General features: G+C 47.0%; 2 protein-coding genes across 4 annotated transcripts in view; both read right to left on the reverse strand.

Moving 5' to 3' along the window:
* LOC147224191 (rho guanine nucleotide exchange factor TIAM1-like) overlaps positions 1-21,378 on the reverse strand; it is a 60,033-nt gene extending 38,655 nt beyond the window's left edge. The window contains exon 1 of one of the 2 annotated variants that reach the window (XM_086164112.1): positions 21,255-21,378. The gene's annotated coding sequence lies outside the window, so the exon portion shown is untranslated. Of the gene's footprint in view, positions 1-5,784; positions 5,919-21,254 lie in introns of those variants that run through there. The other variant, XM_086164113.1, reaches the window with a different exon arrangement.
* A 1,323-nt stretch (positions 21,379-22,701) lies between these two features.
* Positions 22,702-24,917, reverse strand: part of LOC147224192 (SR-related and CTD-associated factor 4-like) — a 31,261-nt gene continuing 29,045 nt past the window's right edge. For both annotated transcript variants that reach the window (XM_086164836.1, XM_086164835.1), the window contains one exon: positions 22,702-23,630. In XM_086164836.1, the coding sequence (XP_086020962.1) occupies positions 23,218-23,630 (413 nt within the window). In that variant the 3' untranslated portion in view covers positions 22,702-23,217. The remainder of the gene's footprint in view (positions 23,631-24,917) is intronic.

A 24,917-nucleotide genomic window follows, 5' to 3' on the forward strand; every position in this document is an offset into this window, starting at 1 on the left:
TGTAGGAAAAAGGCGACAACGTTGCGTCGGTTTAACCGCGGAGAAGAATTCCGACGCCGCTTGTCCTGCCTCTTTTTTGGGTCTCCTTTCTGTCGTCTGAAAACGGAACTCGGAAGCGAACTCTGCACTGCCGTCCATTGCCGTGGATTTGTTGCTTCACAGCAACGCGCGGGAGGTGTTTGGATGGTGATGTTTGACACGGATGTACACGTACAGGTAGTGTGAGCAAAAATGTACCTCAACATGGCCGAAGTGTAGCGATGCTCGCTAACCTGGCGCTGACTCGAACTGCTCGTCACTTCCTTCGATAACGCAGACAGATTAGCATTTGGTCAGTAGGTTTAGGTCAATAGGTTTGCGAACAAGAGGCCTGAGAGTCTTTGTATGCATCAACAATGAAAAGTACTGACCATTTAAAGCAGGGGTGTCAAACTCATATACACAGTGGGCCAAAATTCAAAACTGGGACAGAGTTGCGGGCCAACATTGATATTTATTGAAAAAAATCTTCCTCCAGATATAACAATGAACCTTTTGATGTGAGCCCAAACAAGTTTTGCTTAAAAACAAACTATGGAACAAGCATAGCTTAATATGGTACAATATATAACTTAAAATTGCACCCATACAAAATCCTGTTTTCTGCCTAAGTAGCAAGATGCCAGAATTAGCATAAGGTCGCTATGACTACTGCACACAGAGGAGAGGGCGTTTATGGGCCCTGTTGTGATTGTAGTGCCAAAGCAACAGCAGAAAATTCTGGGATTTGTAGAATTAGCGGTACATGCACTGTAGCCTATACCAACGAGCCAGCTAAAATAGTCATTTGGTATGGCTTTACGGGCCAAATATAATTACAGTGCGTGCCAAATTTGGCCCGCGGGCCAGAGTTTGACACCTATCATTTAAAGCTATGCGCTTGAGACCGAGTGGGAAACCATTCATGAACTTAAATTTCTTCACATGAAGACGTTTCATCCCTTGCCCGAGAAACCTCTCCAGTCTGAAGAAGCCTCTCAAAATTCAAGTCCAGTTGCCAGAACAAGAATTCACTATGACCCGAGAACCCCCCGCAGACACAACACACACCGTTGATGGGACTCAAACGCATCAATAGCCCCTGATTTTGTGGGGCGCCTCTTGGCAGCAGCTGGTGCCGTTTGGCTAGGTGTGACTTGTTGCCCCGCAGCCGTGTGCGGAGGTCACCGCTTCAGCAGCAGCGTTTGTCCTCGGGGAGGTTTACCGGGTCAACAAAACCGTAATTCTTCTCATCAAAGAAGCTCCCGGTTTTCGTTGGTACGAAAACTAAAAAAAAAAACGCTTTGAGCTGCTTGGATATTTCTCTCAAACTTTTACAAATTGCTGACAGGGCACAACGGCAACATCGGAGGGGAGGGGATTGTTTTCCTTCGACTTTTGAGTTTTTATCTCGTGTTGTCGTTCCGCGCCGCGCTACTTTCATCCCCGCCATCTATTTGTTTGCCTCCTGACGTTCACAGCCAAGGTGTGCCGGCACCACATCCTGCTCCTCAACTCCCCATTGACCATCTTTGAAGTCCTTAAACAGCTGGTAATTGGAGGCGTGCGTTAACCGCAGACCGCTCTTAAGACAAAAGGGCGCTGGGAGGCGGGAGTTGCGGTGGGAGATGTGGGGGGTGAAGGATTCAGCTTGCGGTCGCGGTGGCTCCTCTGACTTCAGGAGCCAAAGGGGGGGGAAGGGATCTTTGTTGTCAACGCAGCAAACCGGGGGAGACGGCCAACCGGCAATCTTATCTACTGACGTTTGTTTATTTATTTTCAGGAAAAATTCATACGGCGGTGAATTTACGGGAAGAACTCCGATAAATTAGCCGATGTCGGCGAGATTTTTTTTCGTACTTTACTGTACAAGTATCAGTGTTTACGTCTACGTGATAATAAAGAAGACACAAAAATACCAGATTTCAAGCGGGGACATTCTATTGCTTTTACAAAAGTTTATGTTACAACTTCTAAAACCAGACCATGCAGTCGGTAGCCGCTTTTCGGGACGGAAAAGTCCGAGAACTATTCATTCATTTGTTCAGTGTAATGCTGAAAGGCTTACTAGTTCCAACAAGAACCTACATCATATAGTTCCTATTGAACCGTAGAAAGACCCTGACAGAATTAGCTAAATGCTTCTAGGAATAGAGGTCCCTGGTTTCAAACAAAAAAAAAAAAAGCACGGTTAATGAGAAGGTTCTTGGAACTGCAAAAGATCCCTGCATTGAAAAACAGCTATTGGCCTAAGATTTATCACAGTATCGACCATTATGAGCCCGAAAGAGTTCGAATAGCTGCTTTTTGTTATCATTTCTTACAGTTACGCTGTACGTTTCACCCAAAACGCTGCTTTCAAATGTTGGATTATTCAAATTTTATTCCTTTTATGCAGAAACACAAAAACCCTTTCTGCTCTCTCTGATGGGAAAACCAATTCTGTTCGATAGAACAGGGCAAAAAAAAACAAAAAAAAAACGAGCCCAATATCAGAGCTTGAATCAGTCTGACGGGCTGAAATTCAGGAAGTATGTGATAATCCATATCCCGATATCTGCTAATCTAACCTCCGAGCGATCAGACTTTACTTTTCATGTTCTTACATCATCCGATCGGATGCTTCCCGTCAGGCAGCGACGGCGGGGAATCGCACGAGAACTCAATCGCCGGCCCCGAGAAGGTCGGCAATCTCGTTCCGCGCCGCCTTTGCGGGAAAATATCATGGCGGCATCAACGTGGACTTTCTCAAGCTGACCTTCTCATCGCCTCTGGCTGTCAGTGGAAAGGTCCACCCCCCCCCACCCGGCAACGCCGAGCATCACTCTGTCTCCACATGCTTCGCATTCCAGACGTTTACGGTCCTTCGGGTCCGCGGCCCGGGTCCCACGTACGCCTCGAGAACGCCCCGCACAAGAGCAGCATGTGTGCTTGACAGTTTTATGATTATAGATTTGTGATCGGCGGTATCAGCGCCGGGAAAACCGCGGCCGCCCCCTGAAAAACCATCTGGTGTTTTGCAGTGGAAAAACGGCGCGTGCATCTGGGGGTATTATCTCTTACGAGTCGGCGGCGGGTGATGTAAAGAGAAATTATAGATCTGCGGCGACGAGTGCGAGCGATTAAGTCGGAAAAGTTGACGGCGTCCTCGAAAGCCGCCGCGTGGGTGTCCCGAAGCCGCCGCGACCCCGTAGCGATCGGGAATTAAAACGAAAAACACTCCCCCGGTTTTGAAACTTCTCAGAAAAAAAAAAAGGGGGAAATTTCATTGTAAGATGAAAAACAGTCGGGCGTTTCCGTTTGTGATCGGGCGTGTTTTCAAATTTCAAGGGTGCGCACGCCGCAGGATTGCTCAACAGACGCGCAGCTGGTTTGACGATCGTTCCCCGCTAAATAAAAATCAGATGTAATCGCAGCCGGCCAGCCGTCGATATGAGGGGAATCACGACCGGATAGATGTCGACGTCTTCGGACGCGGAGCGGGCTCGCCGCCTGGCGCGCAGGGATTTCGACCGATCTCCGCGCGGCAGCTGACGTGCCTTCAAACCGAAACCCCCCTCGCCGTTGGCTGCAGAACAAACGGCGAGCTGGAACCCCGGCTCCGGGAAGGCGTTTTTTCCAAATCCGGCCTCGCTCACGATCGTCTCCCACATTGGCTTCCAGGTCAGCGAGTGGGAAGACCAGGCGGCGCTTTCATGCGAGCGCGGCGAGCGCGCCGTCCAACTTGCACATCTGGGTTGACACGGAGACTCCAGTCTTCAGGAGAAGCATTGAGAGGGGACAGAGGTGTTGAAATAGGAAATTAGAGGATTCCCACGGCTTCCTCCCAGAGTACCCATCGTTTCGAGAGCCGACGTGCATCCTTTCCGCGCAAAAAGTCGCCCCTCGACCGTGACGACCCCGGAGCAGATCCTCGCCGTGTTGCCTTGTGCAGCCGAGCGGAGCCTGGCTGGATCCCGACACGCTCGAATACACAAGGCCGAGTAAGGAAGTGGGTCGGTTCGCTCCGAGCGGTCCCGATCACGGTTGCCAGTAAAAGGCCTTCTTCACGGGCTGCGGTTAAAAATAAGTCACATTCCCGCCGCGAGGTAGGTATCTGGAGCCGGTGGACGGGAAGTAAACCCGGACCAGAAGGTGCTGCCCCTTCAATACCTTTCGAATGCAAAATATCAAAGCAAAATATCACTGCCTGAGTCCGAAACATTAAAGCTGATGCGGTCTGAACTGTCCAGGGACTGGCCTTTATGGAGCGACTCCGTGAAATGGAATTGATATTTCCCCGATACCCAGAGTCAGAGCGGCTGCCGGCGAGATGCCGTGACCATCGCGCCGCACGCCGTTCCCGTAGCTTCGCGGATTTTAAGTTCATCGGGCGCCGAACTCCCGGTAAACACATCTTGGGCGGATGAAGCTCGGGGCGGCTGCGGATCTTCGAATGGAAAAAAACAAAACTCCCGAGCCCAAAGGAAAAACAACTCGCATTAGGCGCGAGGAGTCCGACCCGCGGGCGGATCTGGGAATCGGAAAACCGCGTTCCGTGACGCGGGTTCGGAAGGGCGAGCGCTAAAAGGCCCGGACTCCGGGGTGGGGGGTGTTGACCTCCCGACCCCCGGCTGGTTTTCAGGTGGGGGATCAAACGGCGAGGCATCAGGCAGATTATAAAACAATTACCGCGGCGCCCGGTCGTTCTTTCATGTGCACTTACACATCGAGTCTAACTTTTCTAATAAGCTAAGTATCTGAGAGGCTGGCTGATCTCAGATGAACTCTGCCAACCCGCAAATCCACAATGTAACCTTTGTTCCGCCGCACACTGTTCCTTTCAATTAAAAGGAAGCTTATGACAAAAAAGCATGCAAACCGATCCACCGCCGCAATTATTTCCCTCCTTCAGCGGAGAATAACGTCGTTAGGTGGAATTCGGAGGCCGACGACCGCGCTCCATGTGACTTCCATAGCCAGATCATAAATGGGATCGTGGATTTTGCGCTCACTCCGATCATAATGTGCGCGTTGTGGGGATTCGCGAGATGCCGGGTCGCCCCGAGGAGGACGGGACGGAATGGGGGCGGGGTTTAACCTCCCGTCCCGCTGAGCCTCAAGTGGTCAATACATTTCCATAACTATGACACCAGATGAGCACTCTCACCCCTTTCTTCCCACAGCCTTTCATACACAAAAGGCTTTTTTTTTTTTAAATGAACCCGCACATCATAAAGTCTCCCCCGCCCCCATCCCCCCCGGCCTTCATCCCTCCAGGACGCGCTCTGGGAATTCTCCTTGACTTTGACCATCTCTCTGCATTTGCAATTCATCATCTCTCTCTCTTCTCTGTCTCTCTCTTGCTGTTTCTTCGCTATCAGCATCACAAAAAAAAACCCCCACCAGCTTTGCCGCGGCCGCGGCTTTGTCATTACAATGACAGCGGACACATGTTGTATTGTTTTTTGTCCCGGCGGAGAGCGGCGGGCGGCGCGACGCCCCCCCCCCCCCCCCCCCCGGGGGGGCCTTACAGGTAGAGACACGAGGTGGGGAAACCCCACCCAAAAACGGCAAGGGTTGTAAACCTCCCCCACCCATCCGGGTAACCGGTTACCTTAAAACAAGACACACCGGAAATCCTGGAAGAGCGTAAAAAAATCTGAAAAAAGTTGCGAGACGATCCCGCGGAGAAAGCACGGATAGTCGAGTAAAACTCCCTACAGCCAAAAGGTCTGCAGCTTTCTGCTTGAAGAAAACACCGCAGAGGGAAACACGGTGACTTACTTCGCGTCCAGGCCGGGGAAGCGTCACTCCGAGTTTGTTTGTTTTTGTCCGTCTCGGGAAATCCCGTGCATCGGAGGGAATCCGGAGAGCTTCCACGTGCGGGGGATTACTGATACTCCTTCCTGCGGGTCCGCGGCAGACTGACTCCTATGCGCCGGGATGAGTTGAGGAGCTGAGAAGGCAGGAAGGGAGGGGGGAGTGACTGTTTGTAAATCCCCCCCTCCTCCTTCTGCTGACTCTTTCACACTCCGCTCCCTCCTGCCTGCTTCTCCTTCATTCAATTTCAAACCCCCCCCTCTTCTCACCCTGAACTCAAAAACCTACAGCCAACTAGGAATGTTCGCTCCCTCCCTGTCTGCTAATTACCCTTCCACCCCCCCACCCCCCCACGAGCTGGAAATGTCCTGTTTGCACGGCCGGTTGACAAAAAAAGATAATAATAATTGTTTCATTTTTGCAAAAAATCTGTGCAGGACTCACAGCAGGGATCGGAGAAATCCTAATTTGATCGGGGGGGGGGGGGCTGAGAGGTCGCCGTCTCCGTGCATAATTCGGATCAGCCTCCGCGACGACGAGGCAGAAGGGACCGGCGAATGAAAGGGAGGCCGTGCCGGCTGTTGTCATAGCACCGCCGATGTCACGCGGCGAGCATGTCAGCGGCGGCGGCGCTGGATTGAATTCGGAGAAGGAAGAAACCGGCGGAGGGAACGGAGCGCGATCTGAGCCTGCGTCGGAGGAGGACGACGCCGGGCTGGATTTATCAGAAAGAAGCCCTGAAATGGGAGCGAACTGGCGTCCCGCCCCGGGATGACACCCCGATATTAAAACCGAACCGCAGACGTTTCAGAGTAAACACAAGAACGTCCGGCCTTCGAATATAACCAGACGTAATAACGATCTCGGGAAAACACGTTCGGCCTCGAAAGATCTCCCGCCAGAAACTGCAAAGTCATGCATAGCGATGCGGTGACAGAAACAAAACAAGCGTGGAATAAGGAGAATTTGTAACCGGAAGATGAAAATCTATGAAAACTTCACGCCGCGTCATCTCATCTCACCGGATCACTGGATCAGGCAGCCGCGCCACAAACGTGTCTTGTCAGTGCTGAATCCACGTCTGCCCCCCCACCGCCGGCCGCCTCAGGCACCTCAGAGATGTAGATTGCTTGCAAAGGCTGTTTTCTCATCGCCGGCGCAGGGGGGGCTATAAACCCCCCTCCCCCCCCGACCAGCGACCACGCGGTCAATTTCGAAGCTAATTAAAATGGTCGTCCGATACGAGACGGTTCGACTCGGCCGGCAGGAGATGCGACCGCTACGGATTCTCTGCGACGGCCAATCACGGCCCATCAGACAGGAAGGTACAAATCAACCACCTCTCGGTGCCAAGAGATAAAAAAAATATCAGCATGACATTTCCTGTTGGATTAAAAGTATTTAACGGATTAAAGAATCCAACGGGAAGGCGGGGCGAACGGTTGTTAGTTTCCGGCTAACGGGTTCGAACGTTACCTCCCATCGAGCTCCGTATGGCCCGGTGGCCGCGGCGTTTCCTGAGCCGGATTAAAGTACGGGAGGCCGATCCGGAAATTGTATAAGCGGGGGAAACTCGAAGAGGAAGGTAACGGGAGACGAGGGAGACTCTTGGCACCGCTAGTCGGTCTGTCTGTGTAACACTAGCTGTTAGCAACTGTGTTAAAACATGTGCACAACTGGCGTGGGTCCGCTCGACCGCCAAGCCCCGAGAGTCTTTCCTCCTAGAGTCAGAATTGCTAGAAAAATATATTTTATATTGTTTGAAACCATAAAGATCTTAGAGTCACGAATTCCAGTGATCCTCAAGGAATATGTGTTAGCAGAAGCTAATAGCTCACGCGGAGCCGTAAGAACACGCCGTTTTGCCATTAAAGTTCCCACTTTGTCATATTTACAGCAACCACAAGGCGCCGTCACCTATGTTTATTTCTTGCGTCACTATGAGAGGTGAAATTGCGCTTATAGCTTAAAAGCCCATTAGCATGACTAGCCGGACCAAGGACGAATCCAGATTCTGGTGAAAACTGCTGCACGGCCTCTCCCAGAAGGAGGAACGGGGATCTACGTCCTTATACCCATTTCCACATCTTCAAGTTTAAATCTCCATGCAGCCATGGAGTGAGGAGTGAGCATCGTACACCAGTTAGCAACATTAGCCATTAGCTACACAGTAGCTAACGACACGGACAACATGGAAAGCTAAGCTGTCACTGCACTCATGTTCTGCGAGGTGGGAATAGTAACTCTCAGATGGGTTCTAGTTTTTGTATTTTCTACCTGAACTGCTTCACCGTGTCAGAATCCCAGCCATTCGCTAACTTTGTACTTATATGTTGATGCCAATATGTTGATGCAAACCTGGAGTGCAGCTGAAGAGCTTGGGTCACTCCATTTCTCGCTCCTTCTGTCCATTTTGTCGCAAGTCACAAGAACACAGCTGACCAGTGACCATAACAGTTTTCAAAAATGTCACTCTGCAGATACAAGAAGTGAGTTCCAAAAATCACAAAGCACCTACATCGCATAATGACAAAGCAACTGTTAAAAGACCCTGCCTGTATATTAGTATTAGCTAAACTGGTTCTGGGAACTGAGGTCCTTTGTTCCCATCCTGTCCAAATGCACCAATGTCAGTGTATTTGCTGGTTGACGTCCTTTTACTTCGGGCTCGCATTCATTAGCTCAGGATTCTGCAGCTGCCGTGGGGATTGTAGTCTGGCCTCGACCAGCCTGAGCACGGAGGTAGACTTGTTATGTAACCATTTATTGTCATTCTCTGTGTTCATTTCAGCTACGAGAGGCTACTCCTCCCGTAACCTTCTACAAACAACGTATGTGCCCGAACGTGCCTCTCGACCGGGACTCAGACGTAGATTTAGACTGATGTTCTCCGGGTTTGCAGTCCAAAACAATGTATATATGAAATTAAAATACCTGTTTGGAATATTTCACGTAACCATGGTGACAAAAAAAATAAAACAAAAATCACGACGTGTCGGAAAACAGGCTCATTTCAAAAGTTGCACTTCGAGCTCTGAATAATGTCAGACTAGGTTTTTGAAGTTGCCAAATATTTACGCCGCATATAGGCTAACGTTTACAAAAGATTTGGCTCCATTGTGTCAAAGCGAGGCTGTTAACGCGGTAGAACGTCAGGAGGGTCCGGCACTTTTTAAGGCGCCGGGGCCCGAGGTGTTTTACCCAAACGCAAGCTAAATCACAACGCTGCCTCCCAGGATAGCTTCAAATAAAAGGCTAGTTAATAATTAACTGCTAGCGTGGCTTTTATTAGAGCAATTACAAAAAGGAACCATATTATTGAACGGACTGACGGTAAAAACTACTGTGGGCTACGAGTGTAAACCCAGATACAATTGAAATCACGGCTGCTCAGGACCAAACATGGCCACCTCTTTCAAATAAACATCAGAATGATTTAAATAACTGCTGGGGAAGAGCAGCTTCTCCGTCCCCGAGGAGCTTTAGTGAACAAAAACCCGCGGCACTCAAACTAGAATTCCTGAACATCTGTATTTAAATGAAGGTTTAGTGCCATCGAACCCAAATTATTTAGTTCTCATCACAGAATATTTAATTGTAGACCCAAGCAAAACGTTTTTAACTGCAGGGGGGAATGGAAATACTTTTTCAGTGAAAACGCCACTGAAGTCAAAGTAAGTCAAAAGAGCTAGCCGTAGCCAGACTTAAAGTTGTCCCTCTGCGAAAATATTGATGCACATCCTCCGTTTCATGCGTAATCCAGTATATTTTTGGGGGAGTTTGCATATACGAACCTTAAACCATCAAACGGAGCAGCGCCACCAGAGGTCGCGTGGGGGCAGAGTTGTATGCTCAAGTGCGAAGAGCAGAGAAGACGACGACGACGACGACACGGCATCGGTATGGCTAGCAAAAAGAATTCCCCTTCCACACATCGCTGGTTCTTCCGCTTCTGCCATGTTTGTGATTGTCTGAAACAGAACTCTACAGTGAACTCTGCACTGCCTTCTAGTGGACAAATTACTTGACAACCATGGCAACATAAGGCGCGCAAGGGAGGGATGTGGGCAGTGAAACAGATGTTGCTATTTACGTACGTAACTTGAGCATGAATCAGCCTTAATGTGGAAATCAGCCGCCGGGTTCTTTCAAAAGTTTCGTCTCGGCGCGGGTCGACCGATTCCTCACATCTGTCACACTGACGGTGATGTTACGGTTAAAACAAAGGCCCCACGTGTATGCAGCGTGCAGTCGGGGCTTCTTAGTAAACCAAGGACGACGCCGTGGGAGAACATCCATCATCCAGAAAGATACAGCGGTTGTTTTCCGAAGGGCCTCTCAATCACACTCATTGTATCCGTAGAGAACGCGATGTACAGCTGATATCCGTGGAGGTGGGGGATGGGGATGGGGATGGGGGGGGTGCAGCGCTTATACAAGACATGAAAGCAGTAACCCCAGCCTGGGTAGCGATCATTAGCAGAGGATCCAGTGGTCTCCAGCAGCGAGTTGCCTCTCAAGAGTCAACATGAAAGAGCGAGGGGATGATTCTGAATGCGGCGAGGAGGCTGGGATTGATTGGTCGGGCCTGAACACACACAGCGAAAAAGGTACCTCTGCGATATTTATGTAAAAAGACGATTTGGACCGGCCCCGCGCTCCGAGGGCTTTTGGGTTCGGGGCGACCGTTAAGCTGCACCAAGGCGCCCCTTAGCACGGGGCATTTCAGAAGAACAACACACTTGAAGCGGGAAGATACTTCCTGGTTGGTGCAGCTAAGGGTTTTCCGCCGAGCTGTCAGAAGGGCGCGCCATGCCAGTCTTCTGTTTTCGTTTTACTCACGTTTTGTTCATTTCTCCTTCTGAGCGAGTCTTCTTTGGCTTCTACTGCAATACAATCTTCAACTGAGTACTCGAGCGTTCTGATCAATGACCCGACATTTCAACCAGAGCATCACAGCTCGGAGGGAAAAGCCTAAGACTGCAACGACAAAGCCAAAGCGCTCCCTTGTGCTACGTCTTTTTTTACGACTTGTTTCAATTTGTGATCGGATGTTTCTGTGTCACGATGAGCATGATTAAAATCTCACTCCTGGCAACAGCCAATGAGAATCTATTCGATGGCGGCTGCAGACCACCTTCTACTGTAGTGACAGACCCAACTGCGACTGTGGCTCTTGTTCCATTAAACGGGCTCTCGCGCCTCGTGGTTCGTCGTAAAAAAAAAAAACGATTTGAAATTGCCGTGTCACTTACCGACCGTAAATCTCCCCAAAATATAACTTAAGAAGTTCTTCTTCGTGACTGACAGGTCAAACCCCTCCAAACTGACGCACACCTTCAGAAGTTAAGTGCCCTTAATATCTATTATTCATCCCAAAACCTCGAGGCTAGCAGCCGCGCAAACAGCGATGCTCATCACCGTGAGCGCGTCTGACAACCGGTCATACATTCCTGCCCGCGGCTCACGAGCGGAAGGGGGGGTTGGGGTCGTCCAGCTTTGAAACAGCCTATTATCGCTCATCTGTCACGTCTTTCCAAATCCCATGACCATCACGAAGAGCAAGTATCAGGGTGCTACTGTACATCCCCTCAGCTGGAAATAGACCTGCTTTAAGAAACTCAACAACCACGACCTCAAAGGAAGCTTTGAAGACGACTCGACGCTCAACGGCGCTTGCGAGTCGACTATAGATCGCGAGGAGCTTCGCTGCGCATCCCCAGAGGGCCCGACCCCCACCGTAGGAGCCGACGGTATCAACTTTCATGACCGGGCGCGCGGTTCGTCTGCACGTCTTCATCGGCGCTCGGAATCGAGCCCGGAATCGGTCGACCTCCTGCAGCAGAAGCATCTGCAAACGCGGAGTGTGAAAGTTCCTTCCAAGATTAGCATGAAAACACCGCGGGCTTCACTGGCACGATAATGACTCAGAGCATCCTGGGTCTCTCTGAGGAGCAGAGCTGCCGGAGGGGGGGGGGGGGGGTTGTTTCTCCGGAAAGCATCCCGGATCAAATCTATGCAACCGACGGAGATGTTTTTTTTTCGGAATTACACTGGCTGTTAGCGATGCATCCTGTACAGCGTCCTTTTGTCTGAGGTTGGTAGACGCGGCGCAGCGTAACAGGATTACATGACGGAAGGGATGGGGTCGGGGGGGGGGGGTTAAAACTATTTTAAATGCATGTGAAACGTCAAAAGCGTTTGCAGGTATTTGCAAAAATAATCCTCAGCAGCTCACGGCCCGGACGCGGAGCTTTCCTGGAGATGCGCACGTCCTGTCTGGGGGCAACGAGCTCCTCCTGAAATACAACACAGGTGATGCTGGGAATCAAGCTAAACCTCATTGCGGGGAACCTGATGCTGTATTCCCTGATAGCAAACATGCAAAAAATACTGCCGTAAATTTCGGCATATAAGCCGCCGATTTTTTTCACACGCTTTGAGAACTGCGGCTTTTACGATGATGCTAATGCTAATGCTAATGGATTTTTATCAGGTAACTACAACAGCTTCCTAAGGAAGGAGATAGAGCTTCTGCACGTATGTTTTCAATTTTTTTTTTCCTGTAAAATCTCGCTGTGCTTATTTATGTCAAATTGATGTAAAATTTCTTGTGAGGCCTATATAAAGGTGCGCTCTATAGTCCAGAATTTATGGTGAATCAGTCATCCATTTATCTGGTGCGGTGTCATGGGATCAGCGGCCGAACCGAAGATGCCCAGACATCCCTTTCCCCGGCCGCTTGGGTCCAGCTCTCCTGGGTGAACCCCAAGAGGTCGCCGGGGGCAACCGAGAGACACGGTCCTTCCAGCCCGTCCTGGATCCTACCAGACGCCTCCTCCGGTCGCCGGAGGAGCAGCGGCTTCCCCGCCCACCCTGCTGAAGAAACCCCATTTCGGCCGCTCGTATCCCTGATCCTGTCTTTCGGGTCACCGCCCAGAGTTTGTGAGCAGATGAGGGCGGGAGCAGAGCTTGACCAGAAAGTTGCGAGCTTCTTCTTTGCTTGCCCAAGAGAGAGCACCCCAGCGAGTTCTCGGCTGAGGACCGTGACCTTGGATACAATGATTCATTCATTCATTATCCCGTCTTCTGCGTTCGGCGTCGCAAGGGTTCTGCAGCCAATCCTAGCTGTCATTGGGTGAGCTTTAAACACAAGGCCGCATTGTAACATACAACCGTTCACTCCTTCATTTACACATCTGGGAATTTTAATTTTGGAGGAACATCCTGCGTGCTTTGGGTCAGCGGGAGGAAAACCCGGAGGAACCCCACGGAGACTCCAAGCTGTAGGTCGAAAACCAAGCGGGGAGCCGGATGCGCTAACCGCCGCGCCACCGAGACATGCGGATACAAGCTAATTCAATACATTATGCAAATAATAAAAATGAACAAAAATGCCGCGTGTGACATGTCGTTTAAGCAAAGTAGTAATTTCACCAGGACTTGGGGTGGAGGTTGAAATAATTAGCTCCTGCGCTCCGGGGCGTCACGCGCGCCCGTTTCCCGGACGGAGACGTTTCATTACAGAAACCTGACAGACGGGATAATGGCTACTGAGGTGGCGTTATTTTTCCGACCACATCTGTGGGTCCGCCTGCTCGGCGCTGAGGCCGCCGCTCCAACCCGGCGCTCCGACCGGGACGCCCAAAATCGGCCTCCGACGCGGGGACGTCATTTTCCAGCCTCGCGGTCGCAGTCCAGCTTAAAATTTCCACCGCGCATCTCGGCTTCCACCCCCATTATTATTATTATCATTATTATTAACATGGTTTCTAACAGCAGTGATGTCATACACATCCGATCTGGCATTAAACATAAAAAAAAAAAAAAAAAAAACAACACTGGCACATAGTGAAGCACCGCATTGCGCTGGTTTGCACCGGGAGGGCAGTGTGTGTGTGTGTGTGTGTGTGTGACTGCTACCGGACGCAGCTCAAAGGGTTATTTACAAGGCGGTTGAGCCTTTGAGTATTTACTTTGCACCACTTTGCAAATGAGCGAGAGTTATGCGAAAAAGTGGGATGGACATGAATAATTCACCGAGCGCACAAAAGGAGGGTAAAACTATGCGCATCTCATGGAACAAAAAAAAAAAAAAAAAAAAAAAAAAACAAGATCATCTCGGTGCCGTCGCGCACGCATGAGGAACAAAGATTGGGATTGTGGCGGGGGGACGGGGGAGGTAAAGGGGGGGCGCGGATTCTTTCGCGTGTGGCCCGCTGCAGCCGCCGACCCGCCTCATGCCGAAAGTGGCGCTCTGGGTCTTTGAGATGGGAGTGTGTAGCCTAGGCTGGAGTGTGTGTGTGTGGAGGGGGGGGGGGGGCGAGTCACAACTTGACCACACAGAGGGCCGAGCAGCCGGTTCGGGGGGGTCGGCGGTGGGGTTTTATGTGCAGGCGTGTCGCAACAGGCATGACACTTGGACTCGAGTTACTGCCCTGCAGACGCCGTCGGACTGCCGGGACCCACGGACACCATTTCTTCTCTTCCCATGGTTCTCTTTTTTCCTGGCTCAGCATTATAGAGGCGCGCAGCCCTTCAGGGTGCACGTTACTATCCCCCCCCCGCCTTCCCCAACTTGGGATTCTTTACTACAGGGGTGTCAAACTCATTTTGGTCCGAGGGCCACATTCGACCTAATTTGATGTCGAGGGGGACGGAGCGGTAAAATCATTAGCTAGAAGTAACACTAAGTCCAAATTTTTCTTTTTTTTTTAGTGTAAAAGAGATAAATGGGTAAATTATAAAAACCTTTATATGTAATGAACTGTTCCTCTAAAAAAAAAAAACATGATGAATTAATATTAAAAATGAATATTAAAAAAGAATTGATGAAATTACACCCTAAAAATACTGTCCTGTTAAAAAAGAAAATCTTGTCACTGTGGGAAAATAGAATTTATTAGAAATACCAGAATTACTAGAAATTATAAAAAAAATCTATTAATTATCAAAAAAAATTAGAATTTTTTTAGAATTATTAAAAAAGAATTATTAAAAAATTTAGAAGTTTATTAGGACAGTGTAAAATTACATTAAGCAAAGAGGCAGAGATGTTTGTACCAGATTGTAGCTCATCGCTAATTTCCATCTGTTGTCCTGGACAATACAAATATAAAACTGTACAAAATAGCAATATATTAGTAGCTTTGGTAGCATGTATAAGAGGAGGTATAATTTTTACAACTATTCTGGTTATTAAATCAATCTTTTAATTTTGCCAGTTTTAACAATGTTTTTTCCTCAAAAATCATTTAGTTTTCAAATTTTGAAGCAAAAAATACATTGCAAAGTTACTTTTTAATTTTTTCCTTGCACTGTTTTTTTTTCTTAAACCCACTGTCTAAAACCCCCTGATGCAAGTGAGAAAAAAACGCACTAACGCAAAGATTTGATTTGACAAAATATTGTTCCGAGAGCCGCAATTGGCCGACGAGTCTCAGACCCCCGCTTTACTATATTCATGTTTTGCAATGTTTTTATCTTTTTCTCTGTCTGGCTCGAGGATCGGGGTTAACATTCAACCACATGATTTAAGTCCGACGATTAAAATTAGCCAATAGGAAGAGTTGGGTTTGATCCGGGAAACGAATCCCCAGATAAGGAAGTAAAGGTGATTTATAAAACAACTGTGACGGGATGCTTTACAATGAAAAGACAAACAAGGCTGTAAAAGTAATACAGACAATGCACATAAAGTGAATATATATAGCGTAATAGAAGAGAAAACTTAGGATCGACAAAACAAACCGCCACAATAAATATATTTAATATATTCACGGCAGTGAACCCAGTGCTGCAAGGTTCGCCAAAACGCCTGCCTGCATAAAAACATTTCATACAACTTTGTGAAACCTAAGAGACGGTAGTGAGTTGGGGAGAACCTTCGATGGCTATTGGAGAAAAACCCCGAGGGGATAATTAAGCTGCGAGCCCGACGGGCCCGGAGATCGCTTTCGAAGAAACACCAGAAAATGTCACATGGAGGTGAGGCAGGAAGTGACTCAAAAGCTGTTTTCTTAGAACTCCATTCTAAGAACTTAAGAATATCGCTGTATTTTTTAAGGGACCACAGAAGTTGTTTTTTTTTTTAAATTGAAGGACAAAATCTGTAGAAACTACCTGCTAATGAGAGCAGCGTACGACTTCCCCCACTCACCACGCACCCATATGTCAAAATGTTTCCTATGGAACTGTAAAGCAACAAACACTAGCGCAGTGGAGGAACCTTTCCAAGTTTCTCGAAGGTTTTCAGGAACTCAGATGTTTCTTTGTATGTTTGTACAGCAGAGGAACCAGGGATGTCGGTTCCTAGAAACATTTTAGCTCCTAGTCCAAAGCAGGGTCTTTCTACGGTTCCTAATATAAATATCAGATATCTATTGAAAAAAAATCTTCCTCCAGATATAACATGAACCTTTTGATATGAGCCCAAACAAGTTTTGCTTAATAACAAAATATGGATCAAGCATAGCTTAATATTATACAATATATAACTTAATATTGCACACATGCAAAATCCTGTTTTCTGCCTGCGTAGCAGGGTGCTAGTATTAGCATAAGGTCGCTATGACTACTGTACACAGAGGGGAGGGCGTTTATGGGTCCTGTTGTGATTTTAGTCCCAAAACACCAACAGAAAATTCTGGGATTTGTAGAATTAGCGGCACATGCACTGTAGACTATACCGGCGGGCCGGCTAAAATGGTTATTTGGTTTGTCTTTGTGGGCCAAATATTATTACAGCGCGGTCCAAATTTGGCCCGCGAGCCAGAGTTTAACACGTATGACCAAGAGGGAAAACCACTCTTTTCGCCAACTCCATACATATTTTGACCGAAATGTCGATGTTCCTCCGCAAGCCCCTCTCTAGAGGGCTTGAACCTCTTCGTCGGTTCATTTCTCATTGGTCTGTTCATTTTGTCGCAAAACCAGCTGACCAGCGACCGCAATCCTTTTTTTAAAAAATGTTGCTCCGCAGTCCGCAAGTATTTGAAAATGGGCACGGCTTACCGAACCATAAAAAGACCCCGTTTCGGAGTAGGAGCTAAAATGGTACCCGGAACGGAGCTCCTTGGTGTCTGAATGCACCAAAAAGCTTCCTCAGAAGCTTCCAGAAAGTTCTTCTAAGTGATCGTCGGCGTAGACGATGGACCCGAGGGCTCTTCCCAACCGGCGTTGTTTTTCCGCCGGCGATCGCCTTCCGTGTGGTTTTGGTTCAACCCAAAGCCCTTTTCCCAAACAGTTCCCCGCGTTGTCTTTCCCAGATTACCGGATTCTGTCGGGGCTTTATGTGAGGGATTATCTACGAGATTAGCTCGGCGTTAATAATCAGGTGGAGGGAGCGCACCTAACATCGGTAACCGGCACATTTGTATTCCGGTCCGCTTGCGGCGTCTCTCCTCTCTGTTGCGGCGTGAACTTGTTTAACCCGAGCCGACTGCTGATCCAGTCACATTTGCTCCCCGGACGCTTCGACTAATTGGTTGAGCTGAAAGACGATTTCCAGAACTGTCTCTACAAATCAGGGATTTCTGATAAAACACCGAATCTGGACTTCGTCCGAGGCCGACAGCGGCGGGAAATACTCGGTGCAGTCGGGTCCGGAGGCCTCTTTCACACCAGGTTGGCTAACAAACGTTTTCTTCCCCCGGAGGTCTTTGCCGGGCGTTTCAGACGCATGACAAAATGGCTTCCCGACACAAAAAAAAAAAAATCGCACCTGACTTTTTGCCGTCGGGAAAAAAGTCCCTGTTTGGCTTCGGGTGGGTCGTCTCCGTGTTCTCCCCGTGTCTGCATGGGGTTCATGGGGATCCGAAAGCAAGCAGGGAGTTCATGGAGACCCCGAACTGCCCGGGAACGTGATTGAGCGAGAGGACGGTCGTATTTCTCTCGTAACGGAGTGGCGACGGGTCCAAGGCGAGCCTCATCCCGCCTCGCCTCTCGACCAATAACAGCTGGGATCGCCTCCAGCCCTCCCACCACCCGGATTACAGGATGTGCGGTATTGAGAAGGAATGAATAAATTTCCGTTGTGCACCGGTTACTTGGACTTTCTTACCCGATAACGTTGTTTCGATGCCAGAATGACAGTGAATGGCTGAATGTCTTTATATGACGTGTGAATGAAAGGGGGAATTTCTGTATGTTTCTACATGACATGAAAATTGATGTTTTTTGACATTTGAATGAATGAGTGAATGGCTGAACGTCTCTGTATAATATTTGAATTAGAATTTCTGTGTGTCTCTATATGATGTGTAAGGAATGGGGTGGTTCTACGTCTCTGAATAGTGGGTATTGCGGTATTAAGAACGAATTAATGAATTTACATTTAGGGTATTGACGATGGCAGTGAACCAGTTACTTGGACTTTTTTATGGAAGCTAATTGTTTCGATGTAATAATGACAGAGTGAATGGTTGAATGTTTCTTGATAATGCAGGGGTGGCAAACTCAAATACACAGCGGGCCAAAATTTAAAACTAGGATAAAGGCGCGGGCCAACATAGATATAACAATGAACATTTTAATTTGGACCCAAACTTCATTCTATACAACACATCACTTATTATTGCACACGTGCAAAATTGAAATTCAAATGAATCAATGGCATTCATTTCTTAAATAACAATTAAATAAAACTTGTATGCCTCTTTATTTGCAGCCTTCTGAATTAAATTTCAACAATAACCTTTTTTCCCACAGGCTCCCACAGGCTAATAATAAATGTAAAAATAAAATAACAATCATAAATCAATGAACTAATAATGATATCCTTCAATGAATGTGAAACCATCTTGGAGTAGCAAGAAAAAGTGCATAAAGAAATCGGTAATTATAGCTCAGTTTGCTACACACCGATCTACTCTGCCTTTCTTTTCGCTATTTTTCAGAGTGGTGGCACAGTGCTAGCATTAGCATAAGGTCGCTATGACTACTGTCAACAGAGGAGTCAGGCTTTTACAGGTGCTGTTGTGGTTTTCAAAGAAGGATTTGAAGTATTAGCGGTACATGCACTGTAGGGCCAGTTCTAATAGTTATTTGGTGTGGCTTTCCGGCCCAAATATTATTACACTGCGGGCCAAATTTGGCCCGCGGGCCAGGGTTTGACACCTATGGTATAATGTGTGGATGAGAGGGTGAATTTCTATATGTCTCTAATGATGTGCAATGGAAGGAGTGGTTATAAGTCTTTATATTATGTGGGAATGAGAGGGTGAATGAATGAATGAATTTACATTGAATTTGCACTTTCTTACCCAACAAAATCCATCCAGCGTCAGAATGACAGAGTGAATGGTTGAATGTCTCTTTATGACGTGTGAATGAGAGGATGAATTTCTGTATGTCTCTATATGACATGGAAATTGATGTTTTTGTGACATTTGAATGAATGGCTGAATGTCTGGACCAGGGGTCGGTAACCTTTTTGACTGGGAAGCCATAAAAGACAAATATTTCTAAATATATTTCATCAGGAGCCATATAGTATTTTTAACGTATAATAAATTAATATGTCTTACTTTTAATGCGACCTCTGCTGCCGCATGGATTTGTTGGACGCGCCGCTTTATATTTAACTGTTTCATCGATGCAATTTTATCATAGCATATTAGACGTACCGCAGATCCAAATGCAAATTCCTCCGTCCACGCAGCCCGGGATGCACGATTATCAAAATCTTTTTTTTCTTTTTGCCATCTTTTCCCTCACGAGGGTTGACGCGAGAAAAACTAAACTAAAATAAACTAGTTGGCTATCTGATAAAATTCATTTCTTCACCCTTGCAATGACCCGACCGACGGGTGACCCGTGAAATTTATCTCCAAAACGAATTTCTGTTTCCTTTAAAACAACATTATTAGGAAGAAATATCACAAGTATTTTTAAATCAGTTCCAAACTGATTTTTTCTTTTTCAACTCAAAATAGTCTGGGAGCCACTTGCCGTCACCGAAAGAGCCATAAGTTTGTATATGATGTGATTGACAGGAGTGGTTATGGGTCTACAGGACTGACTCCGAAAATTAGAATATTGTGATAAAGTTCTTTATCATCTGTAATGCAATTTAAAAAACAAAAATTACTTTTTCATGATATTCTAATATTTGGAGATAGGATTTTTGAGTTTTCTTAAGATGTAATCAGCAATATTAAAATAATAAAATTCTTGCAATATTTCAGTTGATTTGTAATGAATCCAGAATATATGACATTTTTGTTTTTGTAATTGCATTACAGAAGATAAAGAACTTTATCACAATATTCTAATTTTCGGAGACAGTCCTGTCCATAATGTGTGAATGAGAGGGTGAAAGATCGTACGTCTCTCTAAGCGCCCGGTCCAGGGTGAACGCGGCCTCTCAGCCGATCCCCGACGCTCCCCGTGACCCCGAGCGGAAATAAGCGGCGTAAATAAAGAACGAGCGACTGAACGGAGAAGATGCTTCAACCGGAAGCGTCGCGAAAGACGAAATAACACGTGCGGCGACGTCACCCTGACCTTGACCTTTGACAGTGACAGTCTGCTGGAGGACGTCTGGTCCGCATGTGACAGGAACCCCTCTCTCACGGGGACGTCTGACAGGTGACGGACGGCGGAAAAACACCGGCGGGGAAGACATGAACGCCGAACACACACACACACACACACACATACACACAAAAATAAACAAACAAACATCCGATGGCGGTTCACACACATCCAAACGCCCTTGTGATGTGAATCTACCTGAGTATGAGAGGAAGGTCACACACACTTCACTTAACACAACCTGCTGACCAGGAAAAACACTGAAGCCTTTCATCGCTATATACTTACACACACATACACACACACACACGCGCACACACGCACGAACACGAGTGTACATTCCAGAAATCCGTATGTGACACAGCAGCAAAGCCTGCAGGAAAACAGCTGACTGCACAACCTCAATAAACACACACACACACACACACACACACACACCGATGCGCCAACCTGACGCTCTTATCAACCCGTTATCGATCTTCGATCGGATATTTACGCAGCATCTCACCTCCACCTGTGCTCCCACGGGTGGGGGGTCTGCGAGACAGTGACGCTGCAACAAACTTGATGCTTAAAAAAAACAAAAAAAAAACAGGTCATCAGAGCCGCCGGATCGATTGCAAATCGATTGGAAAAGTCATCGATCCGCCCTCCCTCCGTGTTACCCCCCCCCCACGCAAACACATCACTCACCCACGCCCGCGTCCCCGCAGCCGGTCATCCGCGACGGACAGGTTGCATGTCAAAACCGCGTCCTGCTGCGTGTGCGTGTGCATGTAGGGATGCGCATGCACGGAGGGGGTTGCATGACCGGTTGCAGGAGGTGACGCGTCGGGCCCCACGCCTGCTCCCCCCCCCCCCCCCCCCCCACACCCACGATCCCCCCCTGCGTCACGTACCTCGCCAGCGCCCTTGTCGGGAACCCGGGCGCCTCCGTCCCGTCACGGAAGCCGTCATGTTTCCCACGCCGGTGTGGCCCACGCGTGGCCTCCGGTTCCCGCCGCCGCCGCGCCCGGGTTCGCCGAGCCTCCGCGGACCACGCGTGTCGCTTCCATGCCGCTGCGAGAAGGAGGGAGGGGCCCACGGTCCACGGAGACGGCGTGCCGCCGATGCCGAAGGCTCCTGTAGCCAATCGGCTGCCGCGCCGGTCGGCGTGCGTGTGCTTGTGCGTATGAGTGTGTGCGGTGGGGGTGATCACGCAGCGTGGGAGCTGACGCAGGTCTATGACTATCAATGAGTGGGAGGATCCACCCGCGGTGTTTACACGCTCACCGGAGGAGCGCGATGATGGAGACAGCGTGGGGCACTGGGGGGGCCCCACAGTGTGTGTGTGTGTGTGTGTGTGTGTGTGTGTGTGTGTGTGTGTGTGTGTGTGTGTGTGTGTGTGTGTGTGTGTGTGCCCCACGGAACACACACACACACACACACACACACACACACACACACACACTTGCACAACAGAGCATCTTTGTCTCGAACGTAATCGGTATTTATTTTCATTATTTTGTCATTTTAATTTTTGTTAGTTTATTTTAATACCCTATTATCTTCCCATCAGTTCCCCTCTTTCTATTTATTTTTTATTAGTGTTTATTCTCAGACGGTCTGGAGGTGAACAATGTTTACATGTAGGATGAGATCATTTATTTGCTTTTGGGAGTGAGTGAAAGATAGTTTTTCTGTCATTCATTCATTATCCATACGTATTTAGAAAATATATGATACAACATATTTGTTTGAGAACTGAAAATGCTATGAGATACAAGTCTAATAATACTAACACTAATACTAATACTACTACTAATAATAATAATAATAATAAGAAGAATAATAATAATAATAATAAGAAGAGGCAGAAGACCAACAATAACAATAATAATAAGAAAAGCAATGATGGTGATGATAATAATAATAATGAGCAGAAGAACAACAACAATAAAAACAATAAAAACAATGATGATGACAATAATAATAATAAGATGAAGAATGATAATAATAATAGTGGTAAGAGCAATGATATTGATATTAATTATACTAATAATAATATTAAAAATAATAATGATAATAAAAGAAGAGCAATGATGATAATAATAATAAGCAGAAGAACAACAATAAAAAGAATAATAAAAATAAGAATGATAATAATAAGAATGATAAGAGCAATTATATTGATGATGATAATTATAAGATGAAGAATCATAACAACAATGATAATAATAATAATAATAATAATAAGAGCAATGATGATAGTAATAATAATTATAATAATAATAATGATACTAGTGATAAGAGAAATGATAATAATAATAAAAACAATAATCACAGACTGAAAAGGCCTGATGAAATGGTAGAATTCTTTAATATTCACTTCACAAGATCCCGGGAGACTTCATGTACAACAGAGGTTTACCACGAACGGTGGTTTATTCCGCCCTCTACTGGCAGGACAAAAACATTTCATCTCTTTTGCCTCAAATAAATCAAAACAAAAAAAAAAAAACAAGGACGACAAGAAAGCTAAACAATACAGATGAACAATGGGTTTTACTAAAAACACAATACCGAAAAAAGGTATTAATTATAGTTCTGTGAGAGCGCTCTAAAAAAATATTACAATTTTCTAACTTCATTTTTTTTTTCTACTGGAATTACAGACGTTAACGAAACACCTTTCAAATATACCAAAAGATAGCAAACGGCTTCCAGTGTACAGTATTTACATCCACGTCCGGCGGGTCGTACACTCGGACGCCGCGACGTGTCTCGCTCCTTCATTCGCCGCAAAGTTTTCGCATCTCTGGCGGAGCGTCGGCGCCGATATTTCTGAAAAAAAGAGTCTCCCCACGGGGGTTCGTGGCTCCTCTACCACCGTCCCCTGTGGAAGGGCGGGGGGCCCCCGAATCCCGGCCTCCCGTTTCGGAAATGAGGCCCCGCCATGTCGTCCACGCCGCCCTCCGGTCTCATGAAGGGGTGCCGCGGGAACGGGGGCCCGCGGGGCGGGAACGCCATCGGCATCCTGAATCGGTCCGGCATGAACACGGGGCCGCCGGGCATCATCTGGGGGGCCATGTTCGGAGACATGAACGGGGGGAGGTGGGGGCCGGGCATCCCCGACGGATGCTGCAGGGGGGGCATGCCGGGCCTCGGGCCCTGCAGGACCGGGGGGCCCGGTAGGGTCATCGCCGGCCGGCCCGGAGATCCCAGCCGGTTCTCGGCGCCCGCGTTCGGGTCCGACGACGGATCGGCGGGAAACTCCTCTGGGGATTTCAGGCTCCCTGCAGCAGAAAAGATTAAAAATAAGAACAACTTTATACATCCCGAAGGAAATTGTTGTGCCAGAGTTACAAGAAAAATATGACAATAATAAATAACAGTAGAAATTTGTATAAACAGTAAAAAAAAAAAAAAAAAAGGGGGAGAATAAGAAATGCAAATACACTATAAGGTGTCTTAAGTAACAAGTGAGAGATAAGGAGTGCACAAGGGTATGAAAAAATATTGCACATGTAGCTGTTATGAAATATTGCACAGTTAAATCCGACATTATTGTCATTGCGCGGGCAACGACATGCAAATTAGCACCAGAGTGCTAAAGGAGTAGGTGCAGATATAATAAATAAGTCAACAGTGGGTACAGGATTTATAAGTCAGTAATTTGAGCACAACATACACTTTATACAAGGGGCAATATTTCATTATCATAGGTGCAATAATAATATAAACTATCTCCTTGCTTTCACATGTAAATTTTGCTATCATGCTAACAGAGCTATCTTCAGCCTTTACTAAATTGTCGTTCTTGTTTACTTGTTTACATTTGGCTCTTTGTTTTTCCATTTGGTCATCAAGTTATTTTTCATGGCTTGAACGGGACCTAATTTAGGACCACAAACTGTGCGCTGTGCTGGTATGACAATAAAAAGTTCCTTGAATCCTGGTGATTTACAGATGGGCACTATGGACACATTAAATGAAGTAGACTACATGGAGGTACTATGGGCATCATTTACAAGCAGAATCGCACAGATGATAAATTGTGCTAGACAAATAATACAGTTGAAATTGGCATTAAATAGTGCATAAATTAATATGGACATTATCTGCCTAGGGTTGGGGTCGGCAAACCGTCTGATTCGCTTATATTGGCTTCTGAAAATAATCGAGAATATAATTAAAATGAATTTTGTTTTATATCGTTCATTTTTAAATTATAGATTTATCCGTTATACTCTCTTTAGCCACCTGATGGGGCTCCATGTGGCTTTTGAAAATGAATATTAATATGTATTTTGTTTTAGCTTGCTCATTTTTTAAATCTACTTCTAAATTTGAAGATTATGACGATCTTGTAACATCTAAATAACGCGTGTTAAAATATTTTTGTAGCTCTTAAATGACTGCAAGCGTAATAAAAAGGATGAAAGCACAGGGAGAGGACGGCATTTATGTTTGCTGCCGGTGGATAATTTAAGTTCAACTTTTTTTCACAAACACAAGAAGGACTCAAATAGGAATTGATTATTTTTCTTTAAAGCAACGTTCAACCGAACGTCTTTTTATTC

Source organism: Fistularia commersonii, chromosome 18 (genome assembly GCF_037954325.1).
Source record: "Fistularia commersonii isolate RoL2024-O1a breed Wild chromosome 18, RoL_Fcom_v1.0, whole genome shotgun sequence".
Taxonomy (NCBI): Eukaryota; Metazoa; Chordata; class Actinopteri; order Syngnathiformes; family Fistulariidae; genus Fistularia; species Fistularia commersonii.